At 43.8% G+C, this 23,601-nt stretch overlaps 1 protein-coding gene and 1 long non-coding RNA gene across 3 annotated transcripts in view; one reads left to right on the forward strand and one right to left on the reverse strand.

Annotated features, from left to right (window-relative positions):
- The first annotated feature begins 5,757 nt into the window (after nucleotides 1-5,757).
- The window catches only part of LOC137534542 (uncharacterized), a 233,382-nt gene continuing 215,538 nt past the window's right edge, over nucleotides 5,758-23,601 (forward strand). For both annotated transcript variants that reach the window (XR_011024368.1, XR_011024369.1), the window contains exon 1: nucleotides 5,758-6,198. This is a non-coding gene — a long non-coding RNA (uncharacterized lncRNA). The remainder of the gene's footprint in view (nucleotides 6,199-23,601) is intronic.
- LOC137534536 (zinc finger protein 268-like) lies at nucleotides 19,152-22,426 on the reverse strand. Its single transcript, XM_068256075.1, has one exon. It carries the CDS (start codon nucleotides 22,394-22,396, stop codon nucleotides 20,444-20,446), a length of 1,953 nt encoding a protein of 650 aa, XP_068112176.1. The 5' UTR covers nucleotides 22,397-22,426; the 3' UTR covers nucleotides 19,152-20,443.

Genomic DNA, 23,601 nt, shown 5'->3' on the forward strand with positions numbered 1-23,601 from the left:
ACAGACAGGCCCTTAACGGTACAAGCATAATAACAATAAAAGAAGATACTTTTATTAAATGTTAAAACCAATGTCCGTACCGGACTATACTCTATAGAGTTGTCACTGTACTATAAGAAAAGCAAACAGATCACTGTTAGTCCGCTGAGTCAGATGAACTCAATTCATTCAGGGCTGCAAAGGAGGTCTTTGCCTATCCCCCACTGCTCACAAGTGTGTTTGAGCGTGGTGTGGCTATTCCCTCGTAGATCCCAGATCGGACTGAGCATGAACCGTTTGGGCCATCAAAAATGCAATGTGACCCCCCAGTCTGTAGCTGTGTCAGTACACGTTGGAAAGACCCACATCAAACGGTAACAGTGATAGAAAGGGGGTCCTCAGGCAGGACAGTGATGCTTACAAAGTGCTCATATTATATACAGTGCAGCCTAACCCTCGACCGGTTTCACCCTTATGGTTTCATCAGGAGGTGACAATAGTGCAAACACACATATTTACAATATATACAAGTACTCCCCCCACCGCTGTACACAGATAGAGTAACCCCCAATAGCCCAAGTCAGAGCTCAGACTTGGGCTATTGGGGGTTACTCTATCTGTGTACAGCGGTGGGGGGAGAACTTGTATATATTGTAAATATGTGTGTTTGCACTATTGTCACCTCCTGATGAAACCATGAGGGTGAAACCGGTCGAGGGTTAGGCTGCACTGTATATAATATGAGCACTTTGTAAGCATCACTGTCCTGCCTGAGGACCCCCTTTCTATCACTGTTACCGTTTGATGTGGGTCTTTCCAACGTGTACTGACACAGCTACAGACTGGGGGGTCACATTGGATTTTTGACGGCCCAAACGGTTCATGCTCAGTCCGATCTGGGATCTACGAGGGAATAGCCACACCACGCTCAAACACACTTTTGAGCAGTGGGGGATAGGAAAAGACCTCCTTTGCAGCCCTGAATGAACTGAGTTCATCTGACTCAGCGGACTAACAGTGATCTGTTTGCTTTTCTTATAGTACAGTGACAACTCTATAGATACAGTGACAACTCTATAGAGTATAGTCCTGTACGGACATTGGTTTTAACATTTAATAAAAGTATCTTCTTTTATTGTTATTAACGACAAATCATTAGCAGATATGACCCCAATATGCACAAATCGTTAGCAGATATGACACCAATATGCACAATCCTTCAGTAGATCTGACCCCAATATGCACAATCCTTCAGCAGATCTGACCCCAATATGCACAATCCTTCAGCAGATCTGACCCCAATAATATGCACAATCCTTCAGCAGATATGAAAAGAAAACCCCATTTACTCACCTAGCCAGAAGACCTCCTGTCACGATCTCCTCCTGTCCCGACCTCCGGTCCCGACCTCCTTGTGGCGTGCAACTCCCACGATCCTCTTCCTTCCCGACGTCACGTCCTGCCTGCATTACACTGCAGGGCTACGGGAAAATGGCCGCCCGAAGCCCTGCACTGCACCGGTCCGGCGGCCTCTCTGATAGGCTGCCAGCCAGCGACAGCACACGTCACAAGCGCGCCGCAGCCACTGACACACACACGGCCTAGGAGCCGCGGCAAGAGTGAAAAAGAGCCACATGCGGTTCTGGAGCAGCAGGTTGCCGACCCCTGCCCTATACCTTCCATTAAGCCAAATCACTCAGAAAATGGTACATGTAGCACAATTGCGATTTCAAAGAAATCAAAACACTCACATGTGAACACTCTCATAGGAAAACATTGCACAAGCGCTTTTAAGGCTTTTTCTAAAATCGCCAGCTCTTAAAAAAATCCACAAACGCTTCTGGGGCTCGATTCACAAAACTGTGATAACTGCTATCACAGCAGTTATCTGCTAATCAAGTGAAGTTACGCTGTTCACATGACAGGCTTGGCAAGCGGCAGCTCGCATGATAGTGTGAACAAGCCCTATTCATTCCTTGTGGTTCTGGGTCACCATGAGTTATCTGGCTATTGTGTCTCTACATAATACAGTGACTGTTCCCTCAGTTTAGGGTAAATCCATTACTTTTATTGTTTTCACAGTGTTGAATCTTAAAATATTTTATACCTGCACAATCTATATATATAATAGAGTAAGTGCCTCAACCTTCAAGCAAGAAGAAGAAGTACTTTGCATGAGAAAATATATGCGTGCTCAAACACCAAGTTTAAGGCCTCCTTTCCATGGACTGTTGAACTGTGTGCTCAGCAAGCAGTTGCCAGGCAGCAGGGAGCCATTGTGAGAGTTTGAGAAGCATTTCACTGCCTATCAGCAGTCTGAGGAAAGGAGGCCTAACCCTAGCAAGTCTGGCTTTGCAAATCTGGCCTAATTGGCTATTCATGAGGCAATGCTCATGCAAATATGCATTTGCTTTCGCATGCTAAATTATGCAGGGTCAAAAAAACAATACCACAAAGCAGTCGCCCTGCGGGAATTAGTTCATGCTACATTAGGCTTTAGCACTATTCAGGAGCACCACGGGGAGGCTTCCCAATGCCCCCAGACAACTGGGGGGACTGCGGGGTCCCAGGCGCTCTCACTGCCTGGGAACCACAGCGGCACCCCAGAGGGGGAGGCCGGGTAGTGCAGCCAACCCCCCCAAGCGTGGCCAGCACCGGGGAGAGCCGTCCACACCCACCTCCCAATATTAAAAACAGGCACTTACCTTAACGTCCATTGCGTTCTGCTACATGCGCATCAATTTTCACATGGAAAGCAGTTTGTATCCTTTGGAGACAGGTGGTGGATGGCTTGCTCCGGTGGTGTGAGCCCTGGAGTGAGTTGTCTGCGCCTGTCCTCCCCCCCCCCCCTTCCCTCTGGAGTGTTGTATGTGAGCCAGGAATGGTCGTAGTCAGCCAACTTCACTACGTTGGGAATATGCGTAGTTTTATGCAATTACGCTTCGCCAAGCTACGGCTTCGAAATCAAATATTCGCTTCGTATGCATTCCGTAGACTACGTGGTAAAATACGCAATTACGTATGGAGTGTTGTATGTGAGCCAGCCCTGAGCTCTAAAGCTCGGGGTGACCCATGCTTCACTCCTTTCTCATGTAGTGCCCCCAAGTTAATGCGCATGTAGCAGAACGCAATGGACGTTAAGGTAGGTGCCTGTTTTTAATATTGGGAGGTGGGTGCGGACAGCTCTCCCCGGCGCTGGCCACACTTGGTTCCCAGGCAGTGAGAGAGCAAGGGACCCCGCGGTCCCCCCGGTTCTATAAAAAGGGGGCATTGGGAATCCTCCCTGTGGCGCTCCTGGATAGTGCTAATGTAGCATGAACTAATTCCCGCATGGCGACCGCTTTGCGGTATTGGTTTTTTGACCCTGCATAGTTTGGCATGCGAAAGCAATTGCCTCATAATGAATTGCCAATTAGGCCAGATTTGGAAAGCCAGACTTGCTAGGGTTAAACTTGGTGTTTGAGCACACATACATTTTCTCATGGAAAGCCTACTTCTTCTGGCTTTAAGGTTGAGGCACGTACTCTATTAGGCCTGGAACCCACTGCAAAACGCAATCGCTAATCGCAAGCGCTAGCATTTTGTATGAGCAGTTTGTAAACAGTTTAATGAGCGTTTTAGGGAGCTGTTTTAAAAAGTGTATCAATTTGCCAGTGGTTGTGTAGCGATTAGCGATTAGCGTTTTAAAGTCTGATTGGTCCTTTCAATTAATTTTAATTTTGTTACAGTGTGCAGTAACTTCAAAGCGCTAGCAAAATCGCTCAGTGCAGGTTTTGTTGAGCGATTAGCCTGCGCTTCTATACTTTACATTGAAGCGCAAACGCTCCTAAAATGCTGCATGTCCTGCACTTGCGATTTGGGGAATCGCAAACGCTCCAGTGGAATTTGCCACATCCATTAACATTATCTGAGCGATTTTTGGAAAACGCTAGCGTTCTCACGCGCTCGCTAAATGCTCACAAAAGCGCTCTTGTGGGTTTCAGCCCTTAGATAGATAGATGCGGCGTATGCTACGACGCGGGCCGGCTAGTGGCATTATAATTCAGGTGTGCCTTCATGGATAAGTAAGCCTGGATAACTGTGTGTTTTGAATCCGCCCTCAAGCTGAGTACACAACATGCAATTTTTACTTCAGGTCAGTTGATCAGATCGTTATTCAGATCTGACATCAACCAGATTTTTCAAAATTTTGATCAGATTTCGGATCATTTTTTAGATTTCTCAGATTGGATATCGATCGAAAGGACTTATGTACGGAAAAATATACAACACATTGATCACAATGGACAAAAAAGCCCTATAGTACAACAATGCAGTGGCGTAGCAATAGGGGGTGCAGAGATTGCAACCGCATCGAGGCCCTTGGGCCAGAGGGGCCACGTGGGGCCCTCCCTCAACTGCAGTATTGGCTCTCTTTTGGTCCTGTGCTGGTAATAATCACTTCTATAGATGCATTAACTAGTAGTAAATCATTAACAAACTGTTCCCCATCCCCTTCTTGCACCGCTGACACTGTGGTTGTCCTTGGCAGGTGTTGGTGCTCCATATCAATTGTTATGTATAGAGTGCTTGGGGGGGGGCCCACTGTAAAGCTTGCACTGATTCCCCCCCCCCCCCCCCCCCAATGCGTAGAGGCTGACGCAAGTGCAAATCACAGCCTGGGGTGTAGCTAGCTCACCCCAATCTAGCATAAACATTCATAGTGAAAGTGACAGATAGCACAATATAAGCTCAGGTGTGTGAACTGATGTGAGCAGGCTTGTTTGTTGGTCATAGGTTTATGAAGACCACCCACTTAGAGATGTGCAACTTAGCTTAGCCTGCATCACCAAATGGATTAATCAGGGTGGGTTTGCCATAAGGCACTGTAGGCACGTGCCTACAAGCGCCTGATGATGGAAAGGGCGTCTCACTTCCCTCCCCAACTGCCTCCCTCCCAACTTGCCTATACAGAGCTCTGAACAGAGCGTAAATGAGGATACTCACCTGGGTCTCAGCATTCCACTGACCAGATCTCCCTTCAGTTGAGGGTACTTCTGGCTACCTAATGCTAAGGGACACCTGTAGCTACCTATGATGGGCAAGGGAAGTAAGGGAGAAGTGACAGCTGGGACAGCCAGCACACTTGCAGTGCAGTTCAGCGGGGTTTGTGGATTCATGGAGGGTGAAGTTTAGGGTGCCAGGACATCTGTGCCTATAGGCTCCTGTGATGTAAATCCGGGCCTAATAGTGTGGTCTGGCCAAATCAATAGGTCTGGGTACATGCATAGTACATACAGGCAGTCATGCGGAATTATTTAGAGTATTCGACATGCAAACGATGGGCTTGTATGAGGGCCCAAATGGCCCGATGTTCAGACCTCTAGACTATATACATCCTTGCATTGTCTCAAAATTGCTCAGTCACACATTATTAGAAAAATCGATATCTGTACAATGTCAGTGAATCAGGACTGACAGATCTGGGGTAAAGATGGATAGAAAGCAGTGCTAATGATGATATACAGTGCTACAACTAGTACTTTACATGTTTCGGCCAATTAAGCCTTCATTCGAAGCAATATACAGTGTAGCATAAAGACAATATACAAACCCCTCCCTACCACCACCACCACCACCAAATAAAAAAGCAAAAGTTCCCCTCAGTATCATGCTCAAGAAAGAGCTCTGTCGGCATTTGGTAGGGAAAAATAGCCAGTATTTCAGTTGATATAGCCAGTAAAATTAACAAAATTTACCAGCCTCCCTGATCTGCTTTCAATTTAAGGGGAACATACAGTGAGCCGATTAGCGGCCAATCGATTGACCGATCGATCGATTTGTGGCCGACTTTGATCGACTTCAATCGATCTGACATGTTGGAAAATCTAGGTCGATCTGTTAAGATTGCTTATCATTTTGCATTGGACCTAATAGAAATCTGATGTAAAAAAAAAAAATGCCATCAGATCAATTTTCAATACATTTCATACTGAAATCTATTGGAAATCTGTTCCTAGTAAAAAATGTTCCTAGACACATCAGATAGATCAGAAATCTATCTGATGATCTATCTGCTGCTAATCTAACGAGTGTATGGCCACCTTTAGAAAGAGATCGATTTCAAGCTGGAATTGGTTGCTGGCAAATGTTAGGCTATTACATTTTCCTCTGAGGGACACGGAAGAAGACACTGGAGAAGCTATTGAAGGTACAAGATGAGATATCAGCATACCAATAGTGAGTATAAGCCCTACCATATAACCCTGTGTGTGTGATGCAGAGCTAAGCTTCCAATCAGGGCTGTTTCTAGGTTAAATTGTGGGGTGTAAAATTTAAGGCTGTAAAAATTGCACCATCCAACCCCCCCTCACCCGTAGGCTTGAGAATGTTATTTACGATGGGGTATTTATCCCCCTGTATAGGTAGCCAAGTATAGGTGCCCCCAGTATAGGTTAGCCAGCTATAGGTGCCCCCAGTATAGGTTAGCCAGCTATAGTTGCTCCGTTATATGTTAGCCAGCTATAGGTGCCTGAGTATAGGTAGCCAGCTTTAGTTGCTTCAGCAAGGCAGCCAGATATCGGTGCCCCAGTATAGGTTAGCCAGCTATAGGTGCCCCAGTATAGGTAAGCCAGGTATAGTTGCCCCAGTCATATCTAGATAGAAAAGGAGCGCTCCATAGTGTATTATTAAGGATAATACACTATGAATGACATCAACGTCATTACGCGTTTTGTTGTGCTTCGTCTGAAACGTGTAATGACGACATACTCACGTCGAACCTAGGCCCCGCCCACCCCCTGGCGAGACGAGCATCAGGCTACCGGAGACCGCCGTGCTGACCACAGCGCGTGTGCATCTATCGTCAGTAAGAGAAGCGGTCAGCCTTACCACTGATATGCAAGGTTTTAACTGAATTCCTGTAAGTACCAGATTGTTTTGCGCAATAAATATATCCTTATGATAATACACTATGGAGCACTCCTTTTCTACCCAGATATGCATGTTTTCCCTACACTGGAGCAGTGCAGTGTATTGGATTAAGGAGAAGGAATTGTTGAAGCGTCTGTGTCCCCCTGCAGAGGAGCACAAGATCTTTTGTTTTATAGTTGCCCCAGTTTAGGTTATCCAGGTGTAGGTGCCGCAGAATAGGTTAGCCACGTATAGTTGCACCAGTATAGGTTAGCCAGGTAAAGTTGCCCCAGTATAGGTTAGCCAGGTAAAGTTGCCCCAGTATAGGTTAGCCAGGTATACTTGCCCCAGTATAGGTTAGCCAGGTATAGTTGCCCCAGTATAGGTTAGCCAGGTATATGTACCCCAGTATAGGTTAGCAAGGTATAGTTGCCCCAGTATAGGTTAGCCAGGTATACTTGCCCCAATATAGGTTAGCCAGGTATAAGTGCCCCAGTATAGGTTAGCCAGGAAAAGTTGTCCCAGTATAGGTTAGCCAGGTATAGTTGCCGCAGAATAGGTTAGTCAGGTATAGTAGCCCCAGTATAGGTTAACTAGGTACAGTTGCACCAGTATAGGTTAGCCAGGTATACTTGCCCCAGTATAGGTTAGCCAGGTATAGTTGCCCCAGTATAGGTTAGCCAGGTATATGTACCCCAGTATAGGTTAGCCAGGTATAGTTGCCCAAGTATAGGTTAGCCAGGTATACTTGCCCCAGTATAGGGTAGCCAGGTATAAGTGCCCCAGTATAGGTTAGCCAGGTAAAGTTGTCCTAGTATAGGTTAGCCAGGCATAGTTGCCCCAGAATAGGTTAGTCAGGCATAGTAGCCACAGAATAAGTTAGTCAGGTATAGTAGCCCCAGTATCGGTTAACCAGGTACAGTTGCTCCAGTATAGGTTAGTCAGGTATAGGTGCCACGGTATATGTGCCACCCCCCCCTGAAATCCCCAGCACTGTAAAGCATGTATTACTCACCGTGCCTCTCTTAGGCAATTTCCCCTGCTGCATACCAGTATCAGTGGCGTATCCAGATACCTGGGCCAATATCTGGATAGCTCTATGCGGGTATCTGGCCGCATAACCCAGATACCTGCGGGTACCCGCGGATATCCGACGGATATCCGGATCTGGGTACTGTAACAAGGAAGATGATGTCATTGAGCCAATCAGAGGGCTCCCAGCCAATCAGAGGGCTCCCAGAAGAAGCCCTAGCAACCAATCACAGAGGGGAACTCTGGCCAGCCCCACCTGACCTCATTGAGCCAATCAGAGGCCTCCCAGCCTAAGCCCTGGCACCCAATCACAGAAGGGAACCCTGGCCAGCCCCCCTGTGTAATAAGGAGGTCTGGCATGATCAGACAGATCGTCCTTGCTTGTGTGGCTGGCTGGCTGGTCACTGACAGACTTGCTCCAGTGCTGTTGGCTTAGCAAGTGCTGCCTGTATACAGTGATAAGCCTAAAGCTTTGAGTGCTAAACTCCTTCACTAAACTATTGTTTTTTTTAGCTAGCTAGTGTAATTGTTTGATTTCATTCACTCAGGTCCTGTCTGTGTCTGTGTGTGCTGTGCAGGCCAGCAGGACGGTATAGGTTAGGGAATAGGATTACTGTTTTATTGTATTGTATTATATAGTTAGTTAGTACTGCAGTTAGTTGTTGGAGAGAGTAGTACTGTGTTAGCTTACTACAGATTACTGCAGTGCTGCTGTGCTGAGCATTGTCAGTGTGACAGTTAGACAGATAGTGTGCACTGTCTGTCCTCTACTCTGCGGTCTGTCACTCTGTGCTGATTTGATTTAAAGTCCAACCCCGATTTCATGAAAGTAAAAGTACCCCACATCATCTGGTGACATCATCACGTATAAGTTGTACTATGTCTGCTGGCACCGCCAGCTGGGGGAGGGGCAGCAAAGGCAAGAGGAAAGGGAGCAACATTACGGCCACCCTCAGAAGGTCTGCTGTGTCAGTGTCGACCCCAGCGGGCAGCCTACCCTCAGTCAGCGAGCTATTCGCTCTGGGCGCCCCGATTGAACTCAGGGCTGTTAGCCGCAAGGAGTTTGAGGAGGATGTTCTAGGTTTTGAGGAGGGGGGGTATGATGTTGATGATGGGATGAAGGACCGTGACTACCATCCACAGGATGGGGATGTCAGCTCTGACTCTGAGGAGGAGGATGCATCGGTGGGTTTGGCACAGAGGATCAGCATTGCAGTTAGTGGCCGTGGAATGCGGGACCCACCGCATCCTTCTGCCACTACCACCAGCCGCACCACTCAACCCCCAACCGCCACAGGGAGAAAAGCCACAGCATCCCATTCAGGCTGCAGGGGAATCTTCACCTCCCCAATCTGGCGGTTTTTCACTCTGCCCTCATTGGACAGCAAGTTTGCAATATGCAATGTGTGCAAACTACAGATGAGCAGAGGTTGTGACCCCTACAAGTATGACACATCCAGTTTCATCACCCATCTGGCCAAAAAACATGTTGTTGAGCATGAGGAGTTCAAGAGGCTGGCGCTGGCTCCCACCACCACGGTGCCACATGCCATTGCTGCTGATACCACCACCTATATTCAACCCAAAACACAATTGCGGTGTCATTTTTTTTAGGTGTCTGGGCTGAAAACTGTCATGTCCCAGTTGTGCGATTGGACTTTGGACACAATGTGGGCTGCACGACCGCTGTCTGGAACCTAGTCCTGATGTTAATTGACAGCTTTATTTTTTTTTTTTATTTTATGTCCACCAAATAATAAATTAGTGTTTCCCTTTAAAAAAACATGATGCTACATGCATAATTTACCCTAAAAACCCTTTTTAAAGCTATTTAAAGGGCACTTTCGGTTTTTCTATCCAGATACCCGAATAGGTCGGGTACCCTCGGGTAATTTGGTCGGATACCCAAATTCACTCGGCTATCAGCAAGGTCGGATCCGGGTACCCGAATCGGATCCAGATATCTGGGTACCCGGATCCGGATCCGGGCGGGTATTAAAAAGTACAACCCGAGCAACCCTGCGTACAGGCAATGTCGGTAACAGGTCGGTCAGGTGCTGTACAAGGACGCTAGGCAAAATCGTAATGAGTAACAGGCCGAGGTCGGTAACAATTCAGATAGGCGAAAGTACAGAATCAGGAGGCTAAATCAGAGTAGAGGTCGGGCCGAGGTCGGCAGCAGATCAGATTGACAAGGTACAGAATCGAAAGGCAGAGAGAGTAATCAGAGGCAAAGGCAAAGAGTCATACACAGTAAATCAATATACAATATAAGTAATATTACGATTACAAATAGATAATAATAAGTCCTGAGCTATGTGTGAGTCCCCGGGGTCCTGCCGGATCAAACACACTAGGATCTGACTAAGGTCTGAGAGCTCTCACTGCAAAGTTTCAGCAACAGCAGACAATGAGCCACTGACAGATCAGAACTTAAATACAGACCGGCAATTCCCAATCACCTGCCCAGCGAACCTTGACCAATCAGTGACAAGAGTCAGAACACCGCTGTCAGCTGACCGGCAGGTCAGCTGATCCACCTCCTTAATGCATAAAGGTCCTGTCTCCTGGTGCGTGTGTGCGCTAGCCTGCTATGGTGTAACCTGGAGAGACCTGACCTGCTGGGAGGAGATGGCCGAGAGGACGCGGCGAGCTCTGCGGTGACGTCAGTGGCGGCCGCACCGCTCCCCGCTGCCGAGGTAACAGACTCACTCCTAACACCAGTCACCCAATGACCAACTGTACCTGCAAGAAGTTTTAAGTCAGGATGATACCATTCATTGGCTAACTAAAAATGAATAAAAATAAGCAAGCTTTCGGCCTTGCAGCCTTCATCGGGCTTATATCCTGTTAGTTTGCAGGCTGGTGGTACAGACAGCTATATACATGCAACATCAAAAGGGAAAACATATTTTTTTCAAGCATAAATACATGTCATTAAGATGCCTTAATTCAAACAGACCAACTAAATGGGGTGAGAGGTTGTTAGCTAAGATAAGGATCCTTGTTTACTCCATGCTCACAGACCTGGGATTAGGATTGACCAAGAGGTATCGTAAATTCTTAGTTCACAAGTTCAGCTAGAATGGCTGAGAAAGTTCAAATATCATCAGCCTCATACCAATATAAAAAGTTGTTGTCCTTATTCAAACCCTTCTGCACAGCTTTGAACCAATTTATAAAATTTGTTTCTGCTATTAATCGATCATTTGATGTTTTGAAGCCACCCTTCAGGGCAGTGACACGAAGATCATCCATGCTGTGTCCATTGGACCGAAAGTGTGTAGCAACTGGGAGTCCAGATTTGGTATCATTAATAGTGTGCCTGTGTCCATTCATATGTTTGCGCAGAGTTTGTCCAGTTTCTCCCACGTACATAGCATTGGGGCATTTAGCACACATGATCAGATATACCAGATTGGTGGACCCACAGGAAAATTTACCTTGTACTCTGTACTCCTGTTGTGAACCTGGTATCGTTACCCTGTCAGTGGAGTAAATGTGTCTGCAGGTCCCACATATTTTTTGTCGGCAGGGTGATGTTCCGTTTTGTTGAGGCCTATTCAAAGAGCTCCTGACAATCATCTGTTTTAGATTGTGTGGTTGCCGATATGACAAGAGTGGAGGTTTAGGGAATATCGTTCTCAGTCTGTGATCCTTGTGTAAAATGGGATGAAGTTCCTTAGCAATCCTCCTTAAGATTTCCAGGTGTGGGTTGTAGGTGACAACCAAAGGGACACGTTCCTCTTTCTGGTTTTGCTTATATTTCAGGAGTTCAGTCCTGGGGATGTTGCTGGCTTTCCTGATTTGGGCCTCAGCCATAGGAGTACTGTAACCTTGTTTAATGACAGTGTTCTTAAGGCGATCCAGGTGCTTGTCTCTGTCCATCCTGTCAGAACAAATCCGGTTGTACCTTATAGCTTGGCTGTAAATTATAGAGTTCTTAATGTGCTTGGGTTGTATCTTAGGTATGTGGGACGGTCTGTAGGTTTGCGATACACAGAGGTTTGTATGTTGTTACCCCTGATGTATATGGTGGTGTCCAGAAAGTTAATCTCTGTGTGAGAGTAGGTAAGTTTCAATTTGATTGTAGGATGGAAGGCATTGAAGTTCCTGTGGAATTGGAGAAGATCATCCTTACTTGCGGACCAAATGATTAAAATATCATCAATGAAGCGGAAGTAGGCCATGGGTTTTATGCCACACGCATTGAGGTATTCCGCTTCGATTTTGGCCATGAAGAGATTTGCATACTGTGGTGCGAATCGTGAACCCATTGCCACGCCCATCTGCTGTAAATCGAGGTCCTGTCCAAAAGTGAAATAATTATGAGTGAGAATGAATTTGATCAGTCCAGCAATAGGCTTTACAGGTATGCCCTGACCCTGAAGATATTTACGGCAGGCCGCAATACCATCATCATGGGGAATGTTCATGTACAGGGACTCCACGTCCATCGTGGCCAGTATTGTTCCCTCAGGTACTGGGCCAATGGCTGTCAGTTTGTTCAGGAGGTGGGTGGTATCCTGTATGTAGCTGAGTCTTTTACAGACAAGAGATGTTCTATGTAAGAGTTCCGCTCCCTGAGATTATGGGCCTGCCTGGGTTTCCCTCTTTGTGGATCTTGGGAAGCATGTAAAAGCAGGCTGTTCTAGGCTCTTCAGGGATAAGGGTCCTTACATGTTGTCTGATGTTTGCAGGCAATCTGTTAACCATCCTATTGAGTGCCATCCTGTAGCCTTTTGTGGGGTCCCCCTGTAATTTGGCATAGTGAGCGGTGTTGGATAACTGTAACTGGTGTGAGACTTGTGCCATTAACAGTGCACAAATGGCAGCAATTAAATATTGCCCTTGAAAATCAATAGGTGAATTTTGATTGGCTTTTGTAGGCTCCACCCACTTTTTTGATTATTAATCGCAGTCACCCAGTGACCAACTGTGCAAAGTTTGAGAACTCTGCCATAACAGTGTAAGAATGGCTGCAGTTTACATTTTCCCAGTGAAATTTGTATTTGTCTCCGCCCACTTTTTGGTTATGTGGATAAAAAGGACCCTATATGTTATTCCAGGAAATGTACTATGTGTGTGCCAAATTTCATTGAAATCCATTCAGCCATTGTTGCTTGATTGAGTAACAAACATCCAAACTTTTGCATTTATAAAATTAGTGAGATGACATGGAAGACATTTTATTAAGTTTATCTACTGTTATAAAACTTACATTTATTATGTAAACAAGATAAACTAAGGGTAAGTATTACAGTAGCAGAGCTGAGACTTTATCTAGACTAAAAATATACACAAATCTAAATGGGATTCTATGTTTGTTCAAAGTAGTTGAACAAAGTCAAAGGTAATTTCTTAAGACTAGAGTAATGATATTGCATATCTTGTCATAAGTCATATCTCCAATTATCTAATGATGAAAGGAAGGATATGAACAAGCAGAGATGATGAGTTACAAAGCACAAGCAAATGAGCCAATCAAGATGAAGGAAGGATGATGTGCTTCCTTTAGTGAAGAGATGGATGTGGCTGGTTCGAGTACTAGTTAAGGGCACTGCCTTTGACATGGGAGACCAGGGTATGAATCCTGGCAAGGGTCAGTACCCACTCAGTAAGGAGTTGAAGGCAAGAGACTCCCTAACACTGCAGGGTGGCCTCTTGAATGTGTCTCAGTGGCTGCAGTTCTTGAGTGCTTTGAGTCCGACACGAGAAAATTGATATACAGGTGTTCAGATTATTGGATAGATGTCTGTTTTGGGTGTGTGAGGAATGAAAGTGCTTAGGCATGAAGAAAATTAAAGCGGAATATAACCCTGCATTTCAACTTTGCTCTAAAACATTATTTACAGTATTTTATATGCAACCAGCATTTTTTTTTTACTAGACCAGCATTGGAAGGGTTACACAGAGCTTTAAAGTTCCTGGACAGAACTGCAGACGCATCCGAAGCTGACATAGATACATTTTGTTTACATAAATGTATCTAAGTGTGGCATGTGACTCACTCTCTCTGACTGAGAAGGAGCTGGAGGACAGCCAAAGAGTGTGTAACTATTTATCACTTGTTACATTCTATGTAGTTAAATGTATCTATCTGAACTTCTGCATATCTCTCCACGGAACTTTAAACCTCTGTGTTTAACCCTTCCAATGCTGGTCTAGTAAAAAAAAAATGCTGGTTGCATATAATATGCTGTAAATAATGTTTTAGAGCAAAGTTGAAATGCAGGGTTATATTCCGCTTTAAGGAGGTATTTCTTGTGACCTGGATTACACTAAATTTAACATTTTTGATAGAGAATATAAATTAAGCCGGAGAAGTGAAATCTAAGAGGTCTAGACAAAAACAAACTATTTGACACATTTAAAGCATGATCCTTATTTTTCTGTTTAATGTATGTTTAATGTTTAATGTACGGTACAACACTATACTTACTGCTTCTACTGTTTAATGTACGGTACAACACTATACTTACTGCTTCTACTGTTTAATGTACGGTACAACACTATACTTACTGCTTCTACTGTTTAATGTACGGTACAACACTATACTTACTGCTTCTACTGTTTAATGTACGGTACAACACTATACTTACTGCTTCTACTGTTTAATGTACGGTACAACACTATACTTACTGCTTCTACTGTTTAATGTACGGTACAACACTATACTTACTGCTTCTACTGTTTAATGTACGGTACAACACTATACTTACTGCTTCTACGGTTTAATGTATGATATTGTTAGTTTTAAAAATGTTATAAGAAAGTATTAGGTTTAGAGTTTATGTAGGCCTAGAGGAACTGTGGTTATGAGGTAACAGCATATGGTCTTGAGTAGAGATGTCCCGAACGATTCGCATACGAACTTATCCACGCGAACATCGCTGGTTCGCGTTAGCGATCGAACGCGAACTTTATGCGAGTTCGACTCGCCCCCTATACTACCTCATTGGGCTAAACTTTGACCCTCTACATCACAGTCAGCAGACACATGGCAGCCAATCAGGCTGTACTCCCTCCTGGAGTCCCCCCCCCCCATAAGGCAGTGGTGTCGGCCATGTTCTCACGCTGTGTGCTGCAGTATTAGTGAAAAAAAGGGAGAGACATGGGAGAGATAGGGAAAGCGATAGTTAGGAGGTCTGTTAGTTTGCTCCTTGCTGTTATTTGTTGATGAAAAGCACCCCAAAACAGCTCTTTTGAGAGCTAATGTTCTTGTGATGTGTTTTTTTTTGTGTGTGGCCCACTGACACAGCCCTGATATACAGCCCTGTCTGTCGCAGCTGGCCCTTGCTAATTGCTATACTGTGCCAGGCCCAGCACATTCAGTGCCTAGTGTGACTGCTGCACGCTGTTTTATATACCAGTCCATGCATACCTCTCAGTCACTGCACCTGTGCGACCGTACGCTGTTTTATATACCAGTCTGTGCATAACTTTCACTGCACCTGTGCGACCGTACGCTGTTTTATATACCAGTCTGTGCATAACTTTCACTGCACCTGTGCGACCGTACGCTGTTTTATATACCAGTCCGTGCATACCTTTCACTGCACCTGTGTGACTGCACGCTGTTTTATATACCAGTCCATGCATACCTTTTCACTGCACCTGTGCGACCACAGGCTGTTTTATATACCAGTCAGTGCATACCTTTCACTGCACCCCTTCGTGATTGTTACCTTGCCGCGGTGAAGGGGCTTGCGTATTGGCGCTTTGGGTCTGCCAGGAGAAAAGCGCAATATAAATGTTCTGTGTTTGTTTGTTTGTATCACAATGAAGCAATGATCGGCTACTGTATATGAGTGTGTTGGGGGGCAAACCTGATCCAAGATAATGTCATTGCTTCATTGTGGACAGACTAAATTCGATCAGCTGGACAGTCACTGTTGTTCTGTCATTGAGCTACCTCGGCCCGGGAACTATATGGGCTTGAAAACCGCCATCGCCTGCACTCTTTCCATGGCTGTTTGAAGTAGTACACTTATTACACTCCCTGATTGATGTATACACACGCAAGATGTTTTAAAGCACTTTATGCCTCCAATTTAGCATGCAATGTGATTTCTGCTCTCAAAACCCTGCTGTGCGTCAAATCCGTAATTTTCCCTGGGACTTTTGGCATGTATCCCACTCCGCCATGCCCCCCTCCAGGTGTTAGACCCCTTGAAACATCTTTTCCATCACTTTTGTGGCCAGAATTAGTGTTTGTAGTTTTGAAAGTTGGCCTGCCCATTGAAGTCTATTGCGCATCACTTTTGCGGAAGATAAAGCTGTCTCTAGTCTTGAGTGATAGTACAAAGGGAATGTCTTTCCATAAAAGACATCCTGACCCATATATGCAATTCACTTTTTCTGCTTGGTGATATTTTTTCATCTTCTGGTTAAAAAAACAAAAACTTTTAAGCATTTCACAATTGAAAAAGTAGCAGTAAAAGTACTATCAAAATGTTTTTGTGTATCTTCTTGCTTGCTGGAGGTTTAAAAGGTATTTTATTGACAAAGTGTGAAAATATCAACTTGGAGAAACCAAAGGAGGAAAATGTAATTGCATATGGACTCCGTGTTGATTTTGTCATAAGGAAAGCAACACAGAACAGCAAAGCACACATGGATAGGCATATTAGAGAACATCTAGTTACAAGTAATACCATTTATAGATTTATTTATAAAAAAAAAAAAAAAAAAAAGATAAAAATAATGGCATAATATGTTTGATGACAAGATTACTGTCATAATCGGGAAAAGGACAGTGGAATATTATGTTTTCTACCTGTTATAATTCAGATATGAATCTCAGAAGTATTTGATTGGGATCAATCTGGAAAACATGGCTAAGATTGAAGATATGATTGTTATGAGTGAGAAGAACATTAATTGTAGATAACGATATAATCTGATTGCCATCTGGAGTCGGGAAGGAATTTTTTTCCCTTTTGGGGCTAATTGGACCATGCCTTGTAAGGGTTTTTCGCCTTCCTCTGGATCAACAGGGATATGTGAGGGAGCAGGCTGGAGTTGTACTTTATTTTCTGGTTGAACTTGATGCACTTGATGGACATATGTCTTTTTTCAACCCAAATAACTATGTAACTATGTAATATTAATACTACTAACAAATTATGATGGCATTAGTAAATGACCATCATCATTTCAAGGGGATGTAATATAAAACAGATCTGATGTGTATGGACGTTTCACCAGATTCGATACACTCAAGTTTATATTATTCTTAATCATTGTTGGTTCTGGGGTATATATAGAGGACATGATGTAGATGCTTTTTATAACTTTGTTATATATTTCTACAGATTTCTACATAGGAAAGGGTCTCAGCTAGAAGGTCCTGTGTTTAAGCCAGACAATGATGGATTGGTGAACACATGTCTGGCATGGCATTCTTCATTCTATTTAAATGACAAGTTGTTATTATTACATTATTATTATTTAATATGTATATAGCACTGACACATTCCGCAGTGCTGCACAGATTATATTGTTTTGTCACATAACCGTCCCACAGAGGAGCTCACAATCTAATTGTGATGAATGATGCGGAAATCGAGACGATTAGCGATTCTGTATCGTTCAGACACAGCAGAACAGAATGACATTTTGGTTTTTCCTTAAACAAATACCTTTCCTTTTGCTCTCTTCTCACTGAAAGCAAAAGCCCCTCACCCATGCCCAGTGTCCTGATAACATGGAAAGGAATTTCACACCTGGCCGACCTCCTGCCGAGGACCATTTCCTGCTTCAGCCCTCTCCCAAAAAAGCCAGCTCGAACTGGCCAGATAAGAGCTCCCTCCAAAAATCATACAATCAAACAAAGAGAACTTTTATATATTTGTAATTCAAAATAGGCTTGTCACAGAAAGATAAAAATTACATTTTCGGATACCCAGTTCTGTAATTCCACTGAATTACAATTTTCCAGCTGTCAGTAGTCAGTAGGGAAATTGCTTTATTCAGCCTACGTAGAGCGAATGCGATAGCATAGGCATGTGTAGCCTCATTTGATACAGGGTCGCAGGCCGCTTATGAATATAGTCGCGTATTTGCGATGCGCCACTCTGGGGCGGAGTCCCACAGATTATTAATAAAGGTTAAATTTTTCTGCTCTGAGTCTGGGGGTGGCAACCTTGCTGCCAGGAGATAACCCCGCCTTCCCTCCACCTAGTCTGGAGGTAACCCAGCCCCAATTTTAAGACTGTATAAATATGTGGCCAGCAGAGCCCGCCTTTGTCCTTCCTCATTTCATCTGCAAAAGGAGAGTTTGGAGCATGTGTTCAAGAAGGACCGAACGCATGCTGTGTTTCAAGGACTCTTAAACATTAATGCCTACTTTAATTGGACTTTGTTTTCTCCATTTGCCAAATGGACTGATCAGCCATAACTACAATAAGAACTTTCTGATTTTATCCCTGTTATTTTAAGTTTTGTGTCTATGTGTTAATCTGTGTAAATGTATGTAATGCAACTTTGTTATAAAAACGTTTAAAAATCGTTATGGTTACAATCTGTTCTGAATATACACAATCGTACCTATTCTCCTGAAATCGCTACCCTGTGTTTAATAGAAGTGTGCCTTTATAACCCGTATGCGAGAACCCGGCCCAGATATAACGATCTGACCCAGGTTCCTGCATACTGCTAAGGGTTAATAGAGCATTCTCGAAGTCCTAGTATAATTACAGTAGCGGGCTGTGTAGCCCGCTTGGTGGCAGATCTTTGAATTGTATGTGTGTGGTGAATCCGTTGGCGTCCGAACGCTCCCTCCATTAGTCAGTTCATCAAATTGCGAAGTCAGGTTTACGCTTCGTGATGGACAAAATGACAGTGCGAGAGGATTTCTGACTCTGATCGATTGACCCGCCCACAGACCGGCCTTGCGGTCTGTGACACTAATCCCTACCCTACCACAATCTAATCCCATTTTTTTTCTTTCCCCCGTCCTCACCTCCCTCCCCCTCTCCTCTTCCCCCCTAATTTTTTCCTACTTTTAGTACTTTCTTCTCAATTGCAGAGTGCTGAAAAGTTGTTTTACACAGAAGATAATAAGTTTTTGTCTAGGAGTAAACTTAGAAGAAAAAGTGAATTGGTTGGGGGCCCAAGTGTCTATCAAAGACAACAGGTTTTTTTCCCCAGTATTTTCTCTGCCCAATTTATTTCAGTCCAGACTCTTTTTATGTCACATGAAAAAGCTTTATTAATCCATGCAAAAACAATACAAATTGACATGTTATGCATAGATACAAAAATTGCAAGCAAGGTTAACTGGCAAATCTTGGACAATTTGACAATATAAACAGTACAAAAAGAAGTTCAAGAAAACATTAACAAAACTCAAGAATGCTATCATATAAAGTGGCCGGATAGTGTACTGGTTAAGGGTTCTGACACAGGAGACTTGGGTTTGAATTTCGGCTCTTCCTGTTCAGTAAGCTGCACCTATTCAGTAGAAGGCCATGGGCAAGACTCCTCTACTGCCTATAGAGCGCGCCCTAGTGGCTGCAGCTCTGGTGCTTTGAGTCCGCCATGAGTAAAGCACAATATAAATGTAATTTGTCTTTTTGTTTTATCCATTTATTTGTTGGTTGAAGAAAGAGCACTTCATCTTTTCATACATTCTACAATTCTACTCATCTCGTCACATTGTGGGTTTTAGACAAAGCTACTAAATAGGCGGTATATTCACAACATTCCGGTACTCTACCTGAGTCTGAAAGTCTATCCATAAGGACCCTGTTAGATAATATTGATGTCTAGAATTGGGTGGGCACCTTCGTGCATAGAATTGTATCAAAGCTCTTTATTAGGTTCCTTTAAAACAGGTTAAAAAGGGACAATGGGGCTGTTATGCCTGATAAAAGGCTACTAAGGAAAGGCTACTATTGCTTGAAACAGCAGGACTGTTGCTGCATAGAAGCCCCATTTGTCCATTTAACCTGTTTTAAAAGAACCTAATAAAGAGGTATGTTTTACTAAAAGAGCTTTGATACAATTCTATGCAAGGAGGTGCTGACCCAATTCTGGACACTGATATTTACTGTCTGAAGGGTACTCAAGGGCAGTAGGTTCTTGGCACTCCAACTTATTTTAATCATCGCATGGGTGCTGATCTCCCTTCCTCTACTGTTAGATAATATTTTGCTTATATAGGGCTTGATTCACAAAGCTTTTTCACCTGTTTTCCTCTGTTTTCACCTTATTTATGTTACATTTTTAAGCTCCGAAAGAGCAAAAATATAATAAAATTAAGGAAAGAAAAGTGTATTGAAATGAAGATAATCAGGACCAACTTACTTTGAGTGATTATTTTGCTTAAAATGTTATTTTTATTAATTAGGTGATAAATAAGTCATGTTTGAGAAGTTTGGGGACCACAGTGAACGAGCATATGTGTTGTCAATGTGCCTTTTGCAGACATTTCCCACATTCTGTACAGGTAACGGTTACTCTCCCATGTGACTCCTCTCATGTTTATGAAACTTCGACTTAGCGGAAAACCCCTTCCCACATTCACGGCACTCAGTTACTCTCCCGTGTGACTTCTTTCATGTCTATGAAGTTTAGACTTGAAAATGAACTTTTTCCCACATTCACGGCACTCAAATGGCTTCTCTCCCATGTGAATTTTCTCATGTTGATGTAGATGAGGCTTAGTGGAAAACCCCTTCCCACATTCACGGCACTCAAACGGTTTCTCTCCTGTGTGACTTCTCTCATGACTAAGAAGCTCACACTTAGTGGAAAATCCCTTCCCACATTCCAGGCATTGAAACAATTTCTCTCCCGTATGACTTCTCTCATGTCTAAGAAGCAAAGACTTCCAGAAAAACGTTTTCCCACATTCATGGCACTCAAACGGTTTCTCACCTTTGTGACTTCTCTCATGTACTTGAAGCTTAGACTTAGTGGAAAACCCCTTCCCACATTCACAGCACTCAAACGGGGTCTCTCCTGTGTGACTTCTCTCATGTATATGAAGAATTTGCTTAGTAGAAAACCCCTTCCCACATTCACGGCACTGAAAAGGTTTCTCTCCTGTGTGACTTCTCTCATGAATATGAAGCTGAGACTTAACGGAAAACCCCTTCCCACATTCACGACACTCAAACGGTTTCTCTCCTGTGTGAATTCTCTCATGTACATGAATCTCAGACTTAGTGGTAAACCCCTTCCCACATTCACGGCACTGAAATGGTTTCTCTCCTGTGTGAGTTCTCTCATGTCTATGCAGACCAGATGAAGTAGAAAACCCCTTCCCACATTCACAGCACTTAAACGGTTTCTCTCCCGTGTGACTTCTCTCATGTACATAAAGCTTAGACTTAGTGAAAAACCTCTTCCCACATTCAAGGCACACAAAAGGTTTCTCTCCCGTGTGACTTCTCACATGTGTATGAAGCTGAGACTTTGATATAAACATTTTCCCACATTCACGGCACTGAAGTGGTTTCTCTCCTGTGTGACTTCTCTCGTGTCTAAGATAATCAGTCTTATGGGTAAACTTTCTCCCACATTCACAACATTCAAATGGCTCCTTTACCATATGACAGCTTTCATGTTGCCAAAGGTGACTTTTAAGACGAAAACCTTCTCCACATTCAGAACACTTATAGTTTGTCTCTTTGCTATGGGATGTCAGGTGGGTGCTGAGATGTGACTTTGTAGAGAAACATTTCCCACACTCAGGACACTCATGCAGCTTCTCTCCGGTATGGACAAGGTGGTGGGCTTGTAGTTGGCCTCTGGTGGGGAAGCTTTTTGAGCACTCATAACATGAAAATAGTTTGACTTCCGTGTGGGACAGTTTATGTATACGGAGCATGTCATTTGTAGTATAACTCTTCTCACACTCTGTACACTGGAAAGGCCTTTCTCCTGTATGAGATCTCTGGTGAGATAAAAATGCTGATTTACTATGAAACCCCTTCCCACACTCATCACAGTGAAGTGGCTTCACCCCAGTGTGGATACTCTGATGATTCTGAAGATGTTGTTTTCGAATGAAACGTTTCCCACACTCTGAACACTCATAAGGCCGCTCTCCCGTATGAAGCCTCTGGTGGGCTATAAGGGATGAATTATTGTTAAATCCCTTCCCACACTCTTCACAGTGAAGTGGCTTCACCCCAGTGTGGATACTCTGATGACTCTGAAGATATTGTTTTCGAGTGAAACGTTTTCCGCACTCTGAACATTTATAAGGCCTCTCTCCCGTATGAAGCCTCTGGTGGACAATTAGAAAGGATTTATATAAGAAGTGTTTCCCACACTCATCACAGGAGAACTTTGGTTTTCCATTTGATGTTGTCTTTTGCTCTTGCTCCTCTGTGTCAGAGTGGGAGTCCAGCTCATCATTAGAGGGGTTGTCCTCTGACTCATTGCTGCTGTCACCCTGTACATCTGATGTCACTAATCTGTCATCTGTCACGTTCTGCTCTTTGACTGGTTCCTGGTCACCATGGATGGAATCTGGCATGGTTTCTGTTTGCTTGTAAGTTCTTTTGGAACTTGTAACAACCGCTGTAACAGAAGAAAACAAAACAAAATAATTTATTGCATACAACAAAACTCTATCTTTTTGTTTCCTTGTTACTTTTATTATGCTGTAAGCAGCTGTTGGGAGCTGTTTTTTTTTTTAAGTGTCTAATCGTTAAAACTCATTTTTGAAAATAATGTGTTGCATCAAAGTGCTGTATATCCAGTCTACTACACTAAATAATAATCCGAACATTTATAAAGCGCTATTCTCCTGTCGGACTCAAAGCGCTCAAGAGCTGCAGCCACTGGGACGCGCTCAGGAGGCCACCCTGCAGTGTTAGGGAGTCTTGCCTTGAGCTCCTTACTGAATAGGTACTGACCCTAGCCAGGATTCGAAATCTGGTCTCCCATGTCAAAGGCGGTGCCCTTAACCAGTACTCTATTCAGCCACTAGAAGACTTGTGTGCTGAACTCAGCGGTTATTTGTGGATTGTTGTGAAGAAGCAATTGCTTTGGCTGCACCAGGGCTGCAATTGGCTCCACAAGGATGACGCTACTACCCCCCCCCCCCCCCCCTCCCCTCCTGCTGCTGTGGCACCATTGACTTACATAACTTCCGGCTAACGTGCATTACCGCAGATGCTGTGCCATAAAGAGCTGATGACCTAGCGTCAGATTGGATGCTTCCAGCGCATCACATCAAATCTGAACTGAAATGTCCCAGAGACTTTCATTTCTTTAGTGCCACCCTGCATTAAAAATGGCTAAGGCAATGCAATGAAACATGCCACTGTGAAAGGGGCCCGAGCAGAGGCTGATGCAACACATTTTAATTAACCACTTCAGGATCATACAAATTCTCACATATCAGTACTGCTCCCATTCATTCGCCAATAACTTTATTACTACTAATCACACTTAAATGATCTATATATTGTTTTTTTTTCAGGACAAATTAGGCTTTTAGTGTGTTATAATTTTGTTTAGTAATTATCTTATTTTCAATGCATTTTAAAGGGAAAAGAAGGGAAAAAATAGAAAAACACACCATTTCTCCATTTCCATCCATTTTAGCTTTACAATAAACAGTGCTAACTATACAGTGGCTTGCAAAACTATTCGGCCCCCTTGAAGTGTTTCACATTTTGTCACATTACTGCCACAAACATGCATACATTTTTTTGGAATTCCACGTGAAAGACC

Source organism: Hyperolius riggenbachi, chromosome 10, assembly GCF_040937935.1.
Source record: "Hyperolius riggenbachi isolate aHypRig1 chromosome 10, aHypRig1.pri, whole genome shotgun sequence".
In the NCBI taxonomy this organism is placed as follows: Eukaryota; Metazoa; Chordata; class Amphibia; order Anura; family Hyperoliidae; genus Hyperolius; species Hyperolius riggenbachi.